The sequence below is a fragment of the Haematobia irritans genome, chromosome 4 (assembly GCF_050003625.1).
Source record: "Haematobia irritans isolate KBUSLIRL chromosome 4, ASM5000362v1, whole genome shotgun sequence".
In the NCBI taxonomy this organism is placed as follows: Eukaryota; Metazoa; Arthropoda; class Insecta; order Diptera; family Muscidae; genus Haematobia; species Haematobia irritans.
Window position 1 is genome coordinate 205034020 of NC_134400.1, and position 15000 is coordinate 205049019.

The 15000-nt window shown below is 27.6% G+C and overlaps 1 protein-coding gene across 3 annotated transcripts; it reads right to left on the reverse strand.

Moving 5' to 3' along the window:
• Positions 1-8645: 8645 nt before the first annotated feature.
• On the reverse strand, positions 8646-14798 carry LOC142234200 (uncharacterized). 3 transcript variants are annotated; one of them, XM_075305288.1, is made up of 4 exons: positions 14629-14798; positions 14115-14451; positions 9152-9350; positions 8646-9079 (listed from the first exon to the last, which is right to left on the reverse strand). In XM_075305288.1, exons 2-4 carry the CDS (start codon positions 14268-14270, stop codon positions 8751-8753), a joined length of 684 nt encoding a protein of 227 aa, XP_075161403.1. In that variant the 5' UTR covers positions 14271-14451; positions 14629-14798; the 3' UTR covers positions 8646-8750. The 3 variants fall into 3 exon arrangements, with proteins under 3 accessions (XP_075161403.1, XP_075161402.1, XP_075161401.1); XM_075305287.1 differs by having other exon boundaries at positions 14115-14489; XM_075305286.1 differs by lacking the exon at positions 14629-14798 and having other exon boundaries at positions 14115-14562.
• Positions 14799-15000: the final 202 nt, after the last annotated feature.

A 15000-nucleotide genomic window follows, 5' to 3' on the forward strand; every position in this document is an offset into this window, starting at 1 on the left:
TTTTGTCTTTGGAGAAAATTTCATAAAAATTTTGTTTTTAGAGAAAATTTCATTCATTTTAGAGAAAATTTCGCAGAAATTTTTTATTTTATAAAATTTTGGTCTTCAGAGAAAATTTCATAGAAATTTTGTTTTCAGAAAAAATTTCATAAGGATTTGGTCCTGAGAGAAAATTTCAGAGATTTATCTCTTTAGAGAAAATTTCACAGAAATTTTGCCTTTAGAGAAAATTTTACAGAAATTTTGTCTTTAGAAAACATTTCATATAAAATTTTGTCTTTAGAGAAAATTTCATAGAAATTCGGTCTTTAGAGAAAATTCAATAGAAACTTTCACTTTAGAATAAGTTTCATTGAAAATGTCTTATTAGAGAAAATTCGATAGATATGTTGACCTTAGAATAAATGTCATTGAAAATTGAAATTAAAATTTAATATATAATGAAATGATTAAATGATTTAATATATAATGAAATGATTAAAAATTACTAGGAATTTTGCCTTTAGAGAACATTTCATATAAAATGTTAAAGAAAACTTCATAGAAATTAGGTCTTTAGAGAAAATTCCATAGACATTTTCAATTTAGAACAAATTTCATTGAAATTTTCTTTTTAGAGAAAATTCGATAGAAATTTTGACTTTAGAATAAATTTCATTGAAAAGAAGAAAATTTCGAAAAATTTTTTTATTTCATAGAAATTTGGTCTTCAGAGAAAATCCCATAGAAATTCTGTCTTTAGAGAAAGTATCTCAGAAATGTTGTCTTTAATGAAAATTTAATAGGAATTTTACCTTTAGAGAAAATTTCACAGAAATTTTTGGTCTTTAGAGAATATTTCATGGAAAATTTTGTTTTTAGAGAAAATTTCATGGAAATTTTATATTTCATAGAAATTTGGTCTTTAGAGAAAATTTAATAGAAATTTTGCCTTTAGAATAAATTTCATTGAAAATTTCTTATTAGAGAAAATTCGATAGAAATTTTGATTTAGAATTAATTTCATTGAAAAGAAGAAAATTTATTTCATAGAAATTTGGTCTTCGGAGAAAATTTCATAGAAATTCTGTCTTTGGAGAAAATATCACAGAAATGTTGTCTTTAATGAAAATTTAATAGGAATTTTGCCTTTAGAGAAAATTTCACAGAATTTTTGGTCTTTAGAGAACATTTCATGGAAAATTTTGTTTTTATAGAAAATTTCATGGAAATTTTATATTTCATAGAAATTTGGTCTTTAGAGAAAATTTAACAGAAATTTTGCCTTTAGAATAAATTTCCTTGAAAATTTCTTTTTAAATAATTTTTTTTAGAATTTATATATTTCACAGACATTTTGTCTTTCAAGACAAGTTCATAGACATTTTGTTTTCAGAGAAAATTTCATAGAAATTTTGTCTTTAGAGAAAATTCCATAGAATTTTTGTATTTAGAAAAACTTCCATAGAAATTTTGTCTTTAGAGAAATTTTCACAGGAATTTTGTCTTTAATGAAAATTTTACAGAAATTTTATATTTAGTGAACATTTCATAGAAAATTTCTTTGTATAGAAAGTTTTATTGAAATTTTGTGTTTGGAGAAATTTCCATAGAAATTTCGTAGAAATTTTTTATCTTATAGAAATTTTGTCTTTAAAGAAAATTTTGTCATTAGAGAAATTTTCATAGAAACTTTCTTCTTAGATAAGATTTCAAGGAAATTTTTTCTTTAGAGAATACCATTTTGTCTTTAGAGAAAATTTCATAGAATTCGTCTTTTTAGAGAAAATACTACAACACTTTTGACTTTAGAGAAAATTGATCATTAGAATATTTCAAAGAAATTTGTCTTAACAGAAAATTTCATAGAAACTTTACTTTTAGAAAAAAATTCATGGACAGTTTCTTTTCAGAGAAAATTTCATAGAAATTTTATTTTTAGAAAAAATTTCATAGAAATGTTATCTTTAGAGAAAATTTCGTAAAGACTTTATTTTTAGAGAAAATTACACAGAAACTTTCTGTTTAGAGAAAATTGCTTAAAAATTTAGTTTTTAGAAAAATATAAAAACTTCATAGAAATTTTGTCTGTGGAGAAAATTCCACTGAAATTTTGTGTTTAGAAAAATGTTCATAAACATTTTGTCTTTAGAGTTTGTCTTTAAAAAAATCCAAAGATTTTTTCTGTGGCAAGAATTGCAAAGAAATTTTGCTTTGCTTGTATTTAGAGCCAAATTTCTATAGAAGTTCCTCTAACCACAAAGTTTCTATGAAATTTTCTCTAAACACAAAATTATCTACGAACGAAACGTCTATGAAATTTTCCCCAAAAAGAAGGGGTCTATGAACTTTTTTCTTAAAACTAAATTCTTAAAAGCCCAAAAGCAACAACAGATGTCTTAAAAAAAAATCTTTGAAATTTCTCTAAAAAAATTTCTATGAAATTTTCTCTGAAGACAATGTCAAATGTTTTCTAAAAACAGCCACATACATTTATATTAATCCTTAAGAGCAGGTGCCATATATTGTAAATTTATTTTCGATTAAAATCTATATTTTTGGTATGCTTTTGAAAATAAAAACAATTACTTTTAAAACATATCAGAAAAACTAATATTTCTGGGGTGCTTTGGGCCTTTTTTATGCCAAAATACATCCTGCGTATCAATCACGGTGCTGATTTTTATACCCTCCACCATAGGAATGGGGGGGGTATATTAACATTGTCATTCCGTTTGTAAGACATCGAAATATTCCTCTAAGTATATATATTCTGTATATATATTCCATAAAGTATATATCGTGGTGAAATTCTGAGTCGATCTAAGCATGTCCATCCGTCCGTCCGTCTGTTGAAATCACGCTAACTTCCGCACGAAACAAGCTATCGACTTGAAACTTGGCACTATTGCAAATGGTCCATATCGGACCATATCGGTCCATAATTATATATATCCCCCATATAAACCGATCCGCAGATTTGACTTGCGGAGCCTCTTACAGAAGCAAATTTCATCCGATCCGGCTGAAATTTGGTACATGGTGTAAGTATATGATCTCTAACAACCACGCAAAAATTGGTCCACATCGGTCTATAATTATATGTAGCCCCCATATAAACCGATCCCCAGATTTGAACTCCGGAACCCCTTGGAAGAGCAAAATTCATCCGAATCGGTTGAAATTTGGTACGTGGTGAAATTTGGTACATTGCGCTAGTATATGGCACGGATGGAAAATACAGTTTTTAAGAAAGTACAAAAAAGGTATTTTTTTGAGCGAAAAAGTACTTTCAACTAAATTTCAACAAAAATTCCATTGTAAGATTATTGTCAAGAATTTTTGAATTTTAAAGAAAATAAAGTTTTGACAAAATTTTCTATAGAAATAAAATTTTGCAAAAATTTTCTATAGAAATAAAATTTTGCAAAAATTGTCTATAGAATTAAAATTTTGACAAAATTTTCTATAGAAATAAAATTTCGACAAAATATTTTTTGGAAATAAAATTTTGATAAAATTTTCTATAGAAATAAAATTTTGACAAAATATTTTTTGGAAATAAAATTTTGACAAAATTTTCTATAGAAATAACATTTTGACATAAATTTCTATAGAAATCAAAGTTTGACAAAATTTTCTATAGAAATAAAATTTTGACACAGGTTTCTGAAGAAATAAATTTTTGCAAAAAAAAAATGAGTTTGGTAAGATTTTCTCCAAATGTTGGTAGATTTTTTTTGTCTCAAGTTTCGACTGTAATGGTTCGCATTATTTTAGTACGCGATCGATGACTTCTTATCTAGAAAGTGTTCGTGTGGAAGCATAATATAAAAACGCTTGATTTTTTCGACTAAAACATCCTTGAAATTCAAGCAAATTGTGTTTTTGACTATGGCTTTTACAAAATCGAATTTTTCTTGCCGCATGAACTTGTCTGTTTTGCCAAATTTCTAAAAGACTATTAGCAAATAAGTTTGTTAAAGACATTCTCCAAATATTAAAATATTTTGTCAGAACTATTGTACCAGAAATCTGATATCGGCTCACAAAAGATACCAAATCATTCGCGGGGGTACTACAGTACTGAACCATGGCGAAAAAGTATTGAAAAACGTACTATAGTACTGCATTTTCCATCCCTGGTATATGGCCGCTAACAACCATGCCAAAAGTGGTTCATAATCTACAAAAAAATTATTTCTATAGAAAATTTTGTTAAAATTTAATTTCTATAGAAAATTTTATCAAAATTTTATTTCTGTAGAAAAATTTGTCAAGATTTTATTTTTATAGAAAATTTTGTCAAAATTTAGTTTCTATAGAAAATTTTGTCAAAATTTTATTTATATAGAAAATTTTGTCAAAATTTTATTACTATAGAAAATTTTGTCAAGATTTTATTTTTATAGAAAATTTTGTCAAAATTTAGTTTCTATAGAAAATTTTGTCAAAATTTAATTTCTATAGAAAATTTTGTCAAAATTTTATTACTATAGAAAATTTTGTCAAGATTTTATTTATATAGAAAATTTTGTCAAAATTTAATTTCTATAGAAAATTTTGTCAAAATTTTATTACTATAGAAAATTTTGTCAAGATTTTATTTTTATAGAAAATTTTGTCAAAATTTAGTTTCTATAGAAAATTTTGTCAAAATTTAATTTCTATAGAAAATTTTGTCAAAATGTTATTACTATAAAAAATTTTGTCAAGATTTTATTTTTATAGAAAATTTTGTCAAAATTTAGTTTTTATAGAAAATTTTGTCAAAATTTAATTTCTATAGAAAATTTTGTCAAAATTTTATTACTATAGAAAATTTTGTCAAGATTTTATTTATATAGAAAATTTTGTCAAAGTTTCATTTCTATAGAAAATTTTATCAAGATTTTATTTTTATAGAAAATTTTGTCAAAATTTAGTTTCTATAGAAAATTTTGTCAAAATTTAGTTTCTATAGAAAATTTTGTCAAAATTTAATTTCTATAAAAAATTTTGTCAAGATTTTATTTTTATGGAAAATTTTGTCAAAATTTAGTTTCTATAGAAAATTTTGTCAAAATTTTATTTCTATAGAAAATTTTGTCAAGATTTTATTTTTATAGAAAATAGCGTAACCCGGCCCGCTTCGCTGCGCCTTCCGAAGCGTATTTGGAGGAACATTTTGCGTTAACTTAGTCAACTATATCCTTCGTGCTGAAAACAAATTGAATTCTTTTAAACAAATCGGACTACTTGATTTTTCGTTTATATGTACAAATACGGCGGGAGAGGGTGTACCCTTTTCTCCAAATTTTTTTTAATAATGTTCTGTATTCAAGTAGTTGGACAATCTTCTATATTGCTTGTGAATTTTAAGTGTGGTTTGTCAAGGAAAGGTATCCTTTTCCTCAACATATCTGAAAATTAAGCACTATATTATCCAATAAATCGGAAAAAGCAAAAGTAGTAAAAAATTTTACCACATTAACATTTGCTTAAATGTTCGAAAATGATGCACCCTCTACGTTGGCTACCAATTTTTTGTAAATTTAAGTTCTTTACTAAAAAGAAGTCTGGCAGAAGCCTGTGCAAAAATCATAAAATTATGTACCGAGTTCCCATTTACGGACAACCCTCTACTTTCAATTTAAGAAAAAAAAAACGGACAAAAGGGAGCCCTCTTCCCACCTTCGCACCACTCCGACCTGATATCGGACTATCACGTACCCTATATTAATTTCGCAACCACTCAATGGTCCCTATAAATTCTATCGAAGTAAATCGACAAAGTTTATTTCAATTTTCCCCTTCCCCAACCATATATCGAAAAATCATATACTAATTTAAAAATCATGTATAGATTTAATTACCTCCTCCCACGTTCCCTGTAAATTTCAAGTAGATCGGCGATGTTTAAATTTTGCTCTATTGTTTTAAAGGGACGTCACTTTCCCCGATACAATATCGACAAACACCGTCTTCGTTCATAACCTTCCCCCACTGCTTTTGTAAATTTCAAGAAAACTTAAATTTTTTTTTGAAACGTCCCAGAAAATGTCAAGCAAATTATAAGCCTAAAGGGGCGGCCTCTCTTCCGTCCAAATATCACAAAATCAGGTATCAACTATTAATATCGTAACCTCTCCCCAGTCCTCAAGTAACTCGGTAAAATTTAATTGTTTCTCTGTATGTACTTAAGAGAAGCGGATGTCTCCCTATGCCCTTTTATTTTTATTAAAAAATCAGGAACCTGATATAAATTTCATAACCCATTTTTTCGGTAAAATTTCAGTCGGGGGAATTTAGTTTTGTTTGTACTTTAAAAAAAAATTGGCAAAGGGGAGGTCCCCCTCCCTATCCACATATGAAATCATCAGGTACCCCATATTAATTCCATAACCTCACCACATGTTCCCTGTAAATCTCAGATAATTTAGAGAATTTTAGTTTTTTCACTGCACTTTAAAAAAGTCGAACAAAGGGGAGGCCCCCCTCCTCCACCAAATATCGAAATAAAAAGTAGCGGATCTTTGTGTAGATACCAACCCCAATCTTCAATGAAAATTTCAAGCAAATCGGTCAACTTTGGTCCAATTTTCAAAAAGTCCGACAAAGGGGAGGTCCCCCTCCGCGACTAGGTGTCAAAAAATGAGGTACCCTATTTTCACCACATGAACGCCCCCTACGATCTCTGAAAGTTTCAAGTAAATCGGTTCAGCCGTTTCGGAGCCAACTCGGAACATACAAATAAACAAACAAACAAATAAATAAACAAACATAGATTGAATTTTATATATATAGATTTTGTCAAAATTTAGTTTCTATAAGAAATTTTGTCTAAATTTTGTTACTATAGAAAATTTTGTCAAGATTTTATTTTTATAGAAAATTTTGTCAAAATTTAGTTTCTATAGGAAATTTTGTCAAAATTTTATTTCTATAGAAAATTTTGTCAAGATTTTATTTTTATAGAAAATTTTGTCAAAATTAGTTTCTATAGGAAATTTTGTCAAAATTTTATTGCTATAGAAATAAAATATCTATAGGAATTTTTTTTCAAAATTTTATTTCTATAGAAAATTTTGTCAAAGTTTCATTTCTATAGAAAATTTTGTCAAAATTTTATTTCTATAGAAAATTTTGTCAAAATTTTATTTCCATAGAAAATTTTGTCAAAATTTTATTTCTATAGAAAATTTTGTCAAAATTTTATTTCTATAGAATATTTTGTCAAAGTTTCATTTCTATATAAAATTTTGTCAAGATTTTATTTTTATAGAAAATTTTGTAAAAATTTTATTACTATAGAAAATTTTGTCAAGATTTTATTTTTATAGAAAATTTTGTCAAAATGTAGTTTCTGTAGAAAATTTTGTCAAAATTTAATTTCTATAGAAAATTTTGTCAAATTTTATTACTATAGAAAATTTTGTCAAAATTTTATTTATATAGACAATTTTGTCAAAATTTTATTACTATATAAAATTTTGTCAAAATTTTATTACTATACAAAATTTTGTCAAAATTTCATTTCTATAGAAAATTTTGTTAACATTTTATTTCTATAGAACATTTTGTCAAAATTTTATTACTATAGAAAATTTTGTTAAAATTTTATTTTTATAGTAAATTGTGTCAAAATTTTATGACTGTAGAAAATTTTGGGAAAATTTTATTACCATACAAAATTTTGTCAAGATTTTATTTTTATAGAAAATTTTGTCAAAATTTAATTTCTATAGGAAATTTTGTAAAAATTTTATTTCTATAGAAAATTTTGTCAAAGTTTCATTTCTATAGAAATTTTTGTTAAATTTTTGTTTATATAGAAAATTTTTTAAAAATTTTATTTCTATAGAAAATGTTGTCAAAATTTTATTTTTATAGAAAATGTTGTCAAAATTTTATTACTATACAAGATTTTGTTAAAATGTTATTACTATAGAAAATTTTGCCAACATTTTATTTCTATAGAAAATTTTGTTAAACTGAATCATTTTCGTATTTAATCGGCTGTTTTGTTTAATATATACCCCGTATGGACTAGCTTACAATTGTGAAGACGGTGTTAGGAAGTTTTAAGATACCTTGCCATCGGCAAGTGTTACGGCAACCCAAGTAATTCAATTGTGAATGACAGTCTTTAGTACAAGTTGCTATGCAATCCTTGGTGGAGGGTGCATAAGATTATGCCTGGCCGAACTTACGGCCGTATATACTTGTTATTAAATATTTTATCTTCCCAAATTGTAATTAACCCATTACCTGGGCAGGTAACAACGATCTGGTTTGTGTCTCGGCTAGTTAAATTTCGACTTTATCTTCACGCTCCTTATTTTCTTTACTAGTGACAATGGACTTCTATTCACCTCTATTGATTATGAGACACCCTAGTTTTTTTTAATAATCAAGTTACATTTACCAATTTCGGCAATTGAGCTACATTTCCCACTATCGACAATTGATTTACTTTCACCACTTTATTTCGGGAAATCGGAATATATTTATTTTTAAATATTTAAATCAGTTTCCTAATTGGTTATGTAAATAAAATAAATTAAAATTTAATTTGGTTTTAGTTTTCATTATTTTCGTTTGAGAATATCTAAAGAGTGTATTTTATGAAACCCCATAAATCCATCCCTCTCACGATCATGATAATGGAGAGATATATTCACCTCTTAGTTTTTAACAATCGATATATACTTTACCACTTTATTTTATAAACATTTTGATATATTACAAAATAAAACCTTGTTCAATTTAAATTATTGTAAAATGAGTTTTCAATCCCTTGGCATATAATTGAGAACATCGAACGAGAGTATTTTATAAAAACCCACAGACCAATCGTTTGCATCATGAAGATGTCCTTGACGTTGGGAATATTCATAGCCGTTTCTAATCTCACTGCAATTCTTACGGAATCGTATGAAAATTTCGGCAAAGACAATACGATGCGATACCGATACCGATGAAGTTTGTTGAGTCATTTTAAAATCACTATCGATTATATCCAATATTTGATTAATTTCCACAATTTCTTCAATTGTATCGAAATCTTTGGTATTTCGAAGACCCACAAATAGCATGTCAATGAAACAATATTGTCGACCTTAGTTAGCAAAGAAAAACGGATTAGATTTGCTATTCTAGAATGCTTTATCGACCATCTTTCCCCTCTTACCAAATTTCCATCTGGTTACCACTTTCATGGGTATGGCTCGTCTCAAATGCTCCGTTTTGAAACGGACTAGCTGCAAACGCTTATCATCACGGGAAAGTAGCATATCTTCGGTAATTTGTTTAAAACCCATAGGTGTGGTGAATTTCTGGATGTCCTCTGTATTTTGTTTACGTACAGTATCGGTAATGACTACCGCTGCCTGAAATAAAAAATATTAGAAAAATTTATTATTGTTGTTATTTTGATTGTATAATTCCTATAGTTGTATTTCCTTTCAAGTATCGTCCAAAATTAAAGACATTTTCCGCATCGACATCCAGCTTGAAAAATGTCCCTGAAATGTGATATCACATCCGCTGAAAGCTCATCAAAAAGACGAAATTCGCTACATCAAAAGTCTACTTTTTAATAATCGCAAAACTCGAATGCCAACTTTTCCATACACGTAGAATCTAAAAATGGCAAAAAGTCGTAAAATTTCAACACCTTTGGCAAAAATTTCATCAAACCCAATTTCTTGCTACGAATGCTCTCCCAATGACTCTCTAACTGTATCCTCCAGGCCAGCATAACAAATCCCAAAAAACACACAACAAACCAAACTACAACCATTCAAACTAACAGAACAATGTCAACATTTTCAGAAAAATTTTAATTAATCCACTTAAACTTAATTATTTTGATATTATGAAAAACAAAATCGCTCCATTGTTTTTCAAAATATTGCCCGTTTGAATAAATAGTCGCAGTCGTTTTGCCTCTCTGATTGAGGTATCTCAGAAACATGTATTCTGAACCCATCAACCGAATTTTGACAAAATTTTCTATAGAAATAAAATTTTGACAAAATTTTCTATAGAAATACAATTTTGATAAAATTTTCTATACAAATAAAATATTGACACAATTTTCTATAGAAATAAAATTTTGACAAAATTTTCTATAGAAATAAAATTTTGACAAAATTTTCTATAGAAATAAAATTTTGACAAAATATTCTATAGAAATGAAACTTTGACAGAATTTTCTATAGAAATAAAATTGTGACAAAATTTTCTATAGAAATGAAATCTTGACAAAATTTTCGATAGAAATAAAATTTTGACAAACATTTTTTATAGAAATAAAATTGTGACAAAATTTTCTATAGAAATAAAGTTTCAATAAAATTTTCTATACAAATAAATTATTGACGCACTTTTCTATAGAAATAAAATTTTGGCAGAATTTTCTATAGAAATAACATTTTAACAAAAAATTCTATAGAAATAAAATTTTGACAAAATTTTGTATAGAAATAAAATTGTGACAAAATTTTCTATAGAAATGAAATCTTGACAAAATTTTCGATAGAAATAAAATTTTGACAAAAAATTTTTATAGAAATAAAATTGTGACAAAATTTTCTATAGAAATAAAGTTTCAATAAAATTTTCTATACAAATAAATTTTGACAAAATTTTCTATAGAAATAAAATTTTGGCAGAATTTTCTATAGAAATAACATTTTAACAAAAAATTCTATAGAAATAAAATTTTGACAAAATTTTGTATAGAAATAAAATTGTGACAAAATTTTCTATAGAAATGAAATCTTGACAAAATTTTCGATAGAAATAAAATTTTGACAAAAATTTTTTATAGAAATAAAATTGTGACAAAATTTTCTATAGAAATAAAGTTTCAATAAAATTTTCTATACAAATAAATTATTGACGCACTTTTCTATAGAAATAAAATGTTGACAAAATTTTCTATAGAAATAAAATTTTGGCAGAATTTGCTATAAAAATAAAATTTTAACAAAAAATTCTATAGAAATAAAATTTTGACAAAATTTTGTATAGAAATAAAATCTTGACAAAATTTTCTATAGAAATAATAATTTTCTATAGAAATAAAATTTTATTGTTGTTTTTGATCTCAGCTTAAAGCCATGCATTGACTAAACTACAAGTGTAGCTTAACCAATAGAGGAAAAGTATGCTTGTCAAATTTATTTGGGCAAAGCCCTATAGAATGCAAGATGGTTGGATGTACAGCTGTTTCGGAATTACCACATTCCTCATCAGCATCCTCTACTTGCAGCAAAACTATCAACCAATTATCAGATTAAATTCGGGTAATTCACTCAACCCAAAGTGAACTACACTTGAACCTCCCGAAAAAGGGTTTGATAGTCGGCTACTGCCTAAACAAATTTGCCAGCATATCTCTTTTCCTTTGCCAAACTCAAATCATCGATTTGAATGTATTTGGCTGAGTTTGTTTTTGAGCGTGCTTCCTCTATCTTCATACTTTTCCTCTGTTGGTTAAGCTACACCTGTAGTTTAGTCAATGCATGGCTTTAAGCTGAGATCAAAAACAACAATAACGATTGAAGAGAAGCCAACAATAACAAAGAAAATGAATGAAATAAAATTTAGACAAAATTTTCTATAGAAATGAAATTTTGACAAAATTTTCTATAGAAATAAAAAATTGACTAAATTTTCTATACAAACAAATTTTGAAAAAAGTTTCTATAGAAATAAAATTTTGACAAAATTTTCTATAGAAATAAAATTTTGGCAAAATTTTCTATAAACAAAAAAAAATTGGCAAAATTTTATATAGAAATAAAATCTTGATAAATTTTCTATAGAAATAAAATCTTGACAAAATTGTCTATAGAAATAAAATTTTGACAAAATTTTCTATAGAAATGAAACTTTGAAAAAAGTTTCTATAGAAATGAAATTTTGACAAAAATTTTTTTATAGAAATAAAATTTTGAAAAAAATTCTATGAGAATAACATTTTGAAAAAAATTTTTATTGAAATAAAATTTGGTAAAATTGTCTATAGAAATAAAATTTTGGCAAAATTTTGTATAGAAATAAAATTTTGACAAAATTTTCTATAAAAAAAAATTTTGACAAAATTTTGTATAGAAATAAAATTTTGACAAAATTTTTTTATAGAAATAAAATTTTGGCAAACAATGTCTATAGAAATAACATTTTGACAAAATTTTCTATAGAAATAAAATCTTGACAAATTTTCTATAGAAGTAAAATTTTGACAAAAATGTTTTATAGAAATAAAATTGTGACAAAATTTTCTATAGAAACAAAATTTTATATTGAAATAAAATTTTCTATACAAATAAAATATTGACACAATTTTCTATACAAATAAAATTTTGACAAAAATTTCTATACAAATTAAATGTTGACAACATTTTCTATAGAAATAAAATTTTGAAAAAAAGTTTCTATAAAGGGTGATACGGTCAAAATTTGGTCAAGGGAAAACGTGTGTACATCGGTGAAATCGTTTATTTAAAAAAATTAAATTAAATTTCCTTTTCAAGTTCAATTAGTATAAAATTCAGGAAAAATATTCTGTTAGGCTTTCGCTTTTACAAATCCGAATTGCCGGGCCTCACGCTTGACAACTGCCATCAGATTTTGTAGAGCCACCTTGTCCACCTTCTTCGCCGCAGAAAGCCAGTTTGCCTTGAACTGCTGCTCGTCCTTAGCAGTTTTTTTGGTCTTCTTTAGGTTCCGCTTGACAATAGTCCAGTATTTCTCAATTGGGCGGAGCTCTGGCGTGTTGGGAGGGTTCTTGTCCTTGGGAACCACCTGCACGTTGTTGTCGGCGTAACACTCAATGGCCTTTTTACCGTAATGGCAAGATGCCAAATCCGGCCAAAACAGTACGGAACAACCGTGTTTCTTCAGGAAAGGCAGCAGACGTTTATTCAAACAATCTTTCACGTAAATTTCTTGGTTGACAGTCCCGAAAGCTATGAAAATGCTGCTTTTTAAGCCACAGGTACAGATGGCTTGCCAAACCAGATATTTTTTTGCGAACTTTGACAGTTTTATGTGCTTGAAAATATCTGCTACCTTTCCCCTTCCTTTTGCCGTATAAAACTCCTGTCCCGGAAGCTGCTTGTAGTCGGCTTTGACGTAGGTTTCGTCGTCCATTACCACGCAGTCAAACTTCGTCAGCATCGTCGTGTACGGCCTCAGGGAGAGAGGTTAGGGTTTCGCTTGAAACTATCGGCAACTCTCTTTGTCGTCTCAGCGGCTTCCGGTCTTCGATTTCCCCCCGATCCAGACTTCCTGGCTGTCGACAAACGTTCCCTAAACACTTTAATTACATTTGTAACGGTTGATTTGGCAACTTTTAGCGATTTTGCTTTGCTCGGATTTTCGCGATGCGCGAGCAAAATTTTGATACGCTGCTCGTCTTGCTTGGACGGCATTTTGACAACTGAAGAGTGAATTCCAAAATCAAAATAGGAGCAACATTTTACACACACACACCTTCAAAATGAGGGGTGTTCAGGATTTTTAAATGCAAAATTGAAAGAGATACGTTAAGTTTATATTGACCAAATTTTGATCATATCACCTTTTAGGAATAACATTTTGACAAAAATTCTTTATAGAAATGAAATTTAGTAACATTTTCCATAGACATAAGATTTTGCCAAAATTTTCTATAGAAAAAATTGTTTGACAAAATTTTGTATAGAAATAACATTTTCTATAGAAGGCAGTCGACAGGTTGGCGACTTTATTCTTTGGACAAAACACCGAAGCGTATTAAATAAATTCAAAAACTGTCATATAGACATTCTCGCCGTATTCGGCGGAACATGATGGTTGTGTGCTATGCTAATAGAGTAGAGTTGTATCGGGTACACAAATTGTGGTTATTAACATATAGCCTATACACAAACCTTACTGCGATTATTGTGATTGAATGAAATGCTATTGTGCCTCAATGTGAATGCCTTAACTGTTATACATGTTTTTATTTAACGAATTATAACACGAAGCCGACGGTTGTTAAATTTAAATTTCTGAATGAAATTAAATTCGAATTTCAATCACAATAGCACATCCGCTTGGTCTGTATCTTAGCCTCTCCTTTGTAAAATAAACACGCAACAATGAAATCTATTTACCTGTTTTGCTCCTCTTATAAACTCCGAATGACAAAAATCTCGATCCCAAAAGAACTTATAACGCAGTAAATTCAATCTGGTTACTAAAAATGTCCATGGATTGTGAAAATATAACAATTTTGGAGTAATCTTTCGTCGAGCCTTATGGTATTCCATATGACGTTTCCAATTGTGATTTTTTCGTATTGGCTTGAATGTGAATGCCGTTGGTCTATGATGTTGCTGATGGATATGGAGATGCGAAGAGGAAAATCTCTTATGGCCAGATAATATTTTGATGAATTTTGTAGCACATATTTGTTGGAAATTTTGGTAACCGAGAGCCAAATGAAAATAACTTGAAATTTTAAGCCACATTAATTTTTTTACGTTTTTCTAGATTTTGTTATAGAAAATCAAATTTTTCGGGTTTTTGTCACAATATGACAAGTCAAAAATAAAATATAAATATACACAGAAAGAATATCTAACAATGATTTCTATAAGATGATCAAAGGTAGGGATCCGTCATTACCTCTATTGGCCCAAAAGTGTTAGCGCTTGAAACATGTGACAGATTTGCCACTAAAGGGAGACAACGGTAATACTGCGTCGGTTTTGTACACACATATAAAAAACATGTTCAGTGAACATTGTTCATATTGAAATTAGTAAAACTACGAGACCGAAAATCGTTGTGTTCAATTCAAATTTTATTTTAGATATATAAAAATTTGTCTGTATATGAAAACAAAATTCAAATTCAAATCAAAGAAATAATGATGTAAATTAAATAAGTGAATGTAAAGTAGTTTCAACAAAGTGCTTGTTCAACACTCCTCCTCATTCGCTTTTAAGTTACATTTTTTGCAAAGATCTGCATGTTTAGATGGATTTAAAGGTTTTG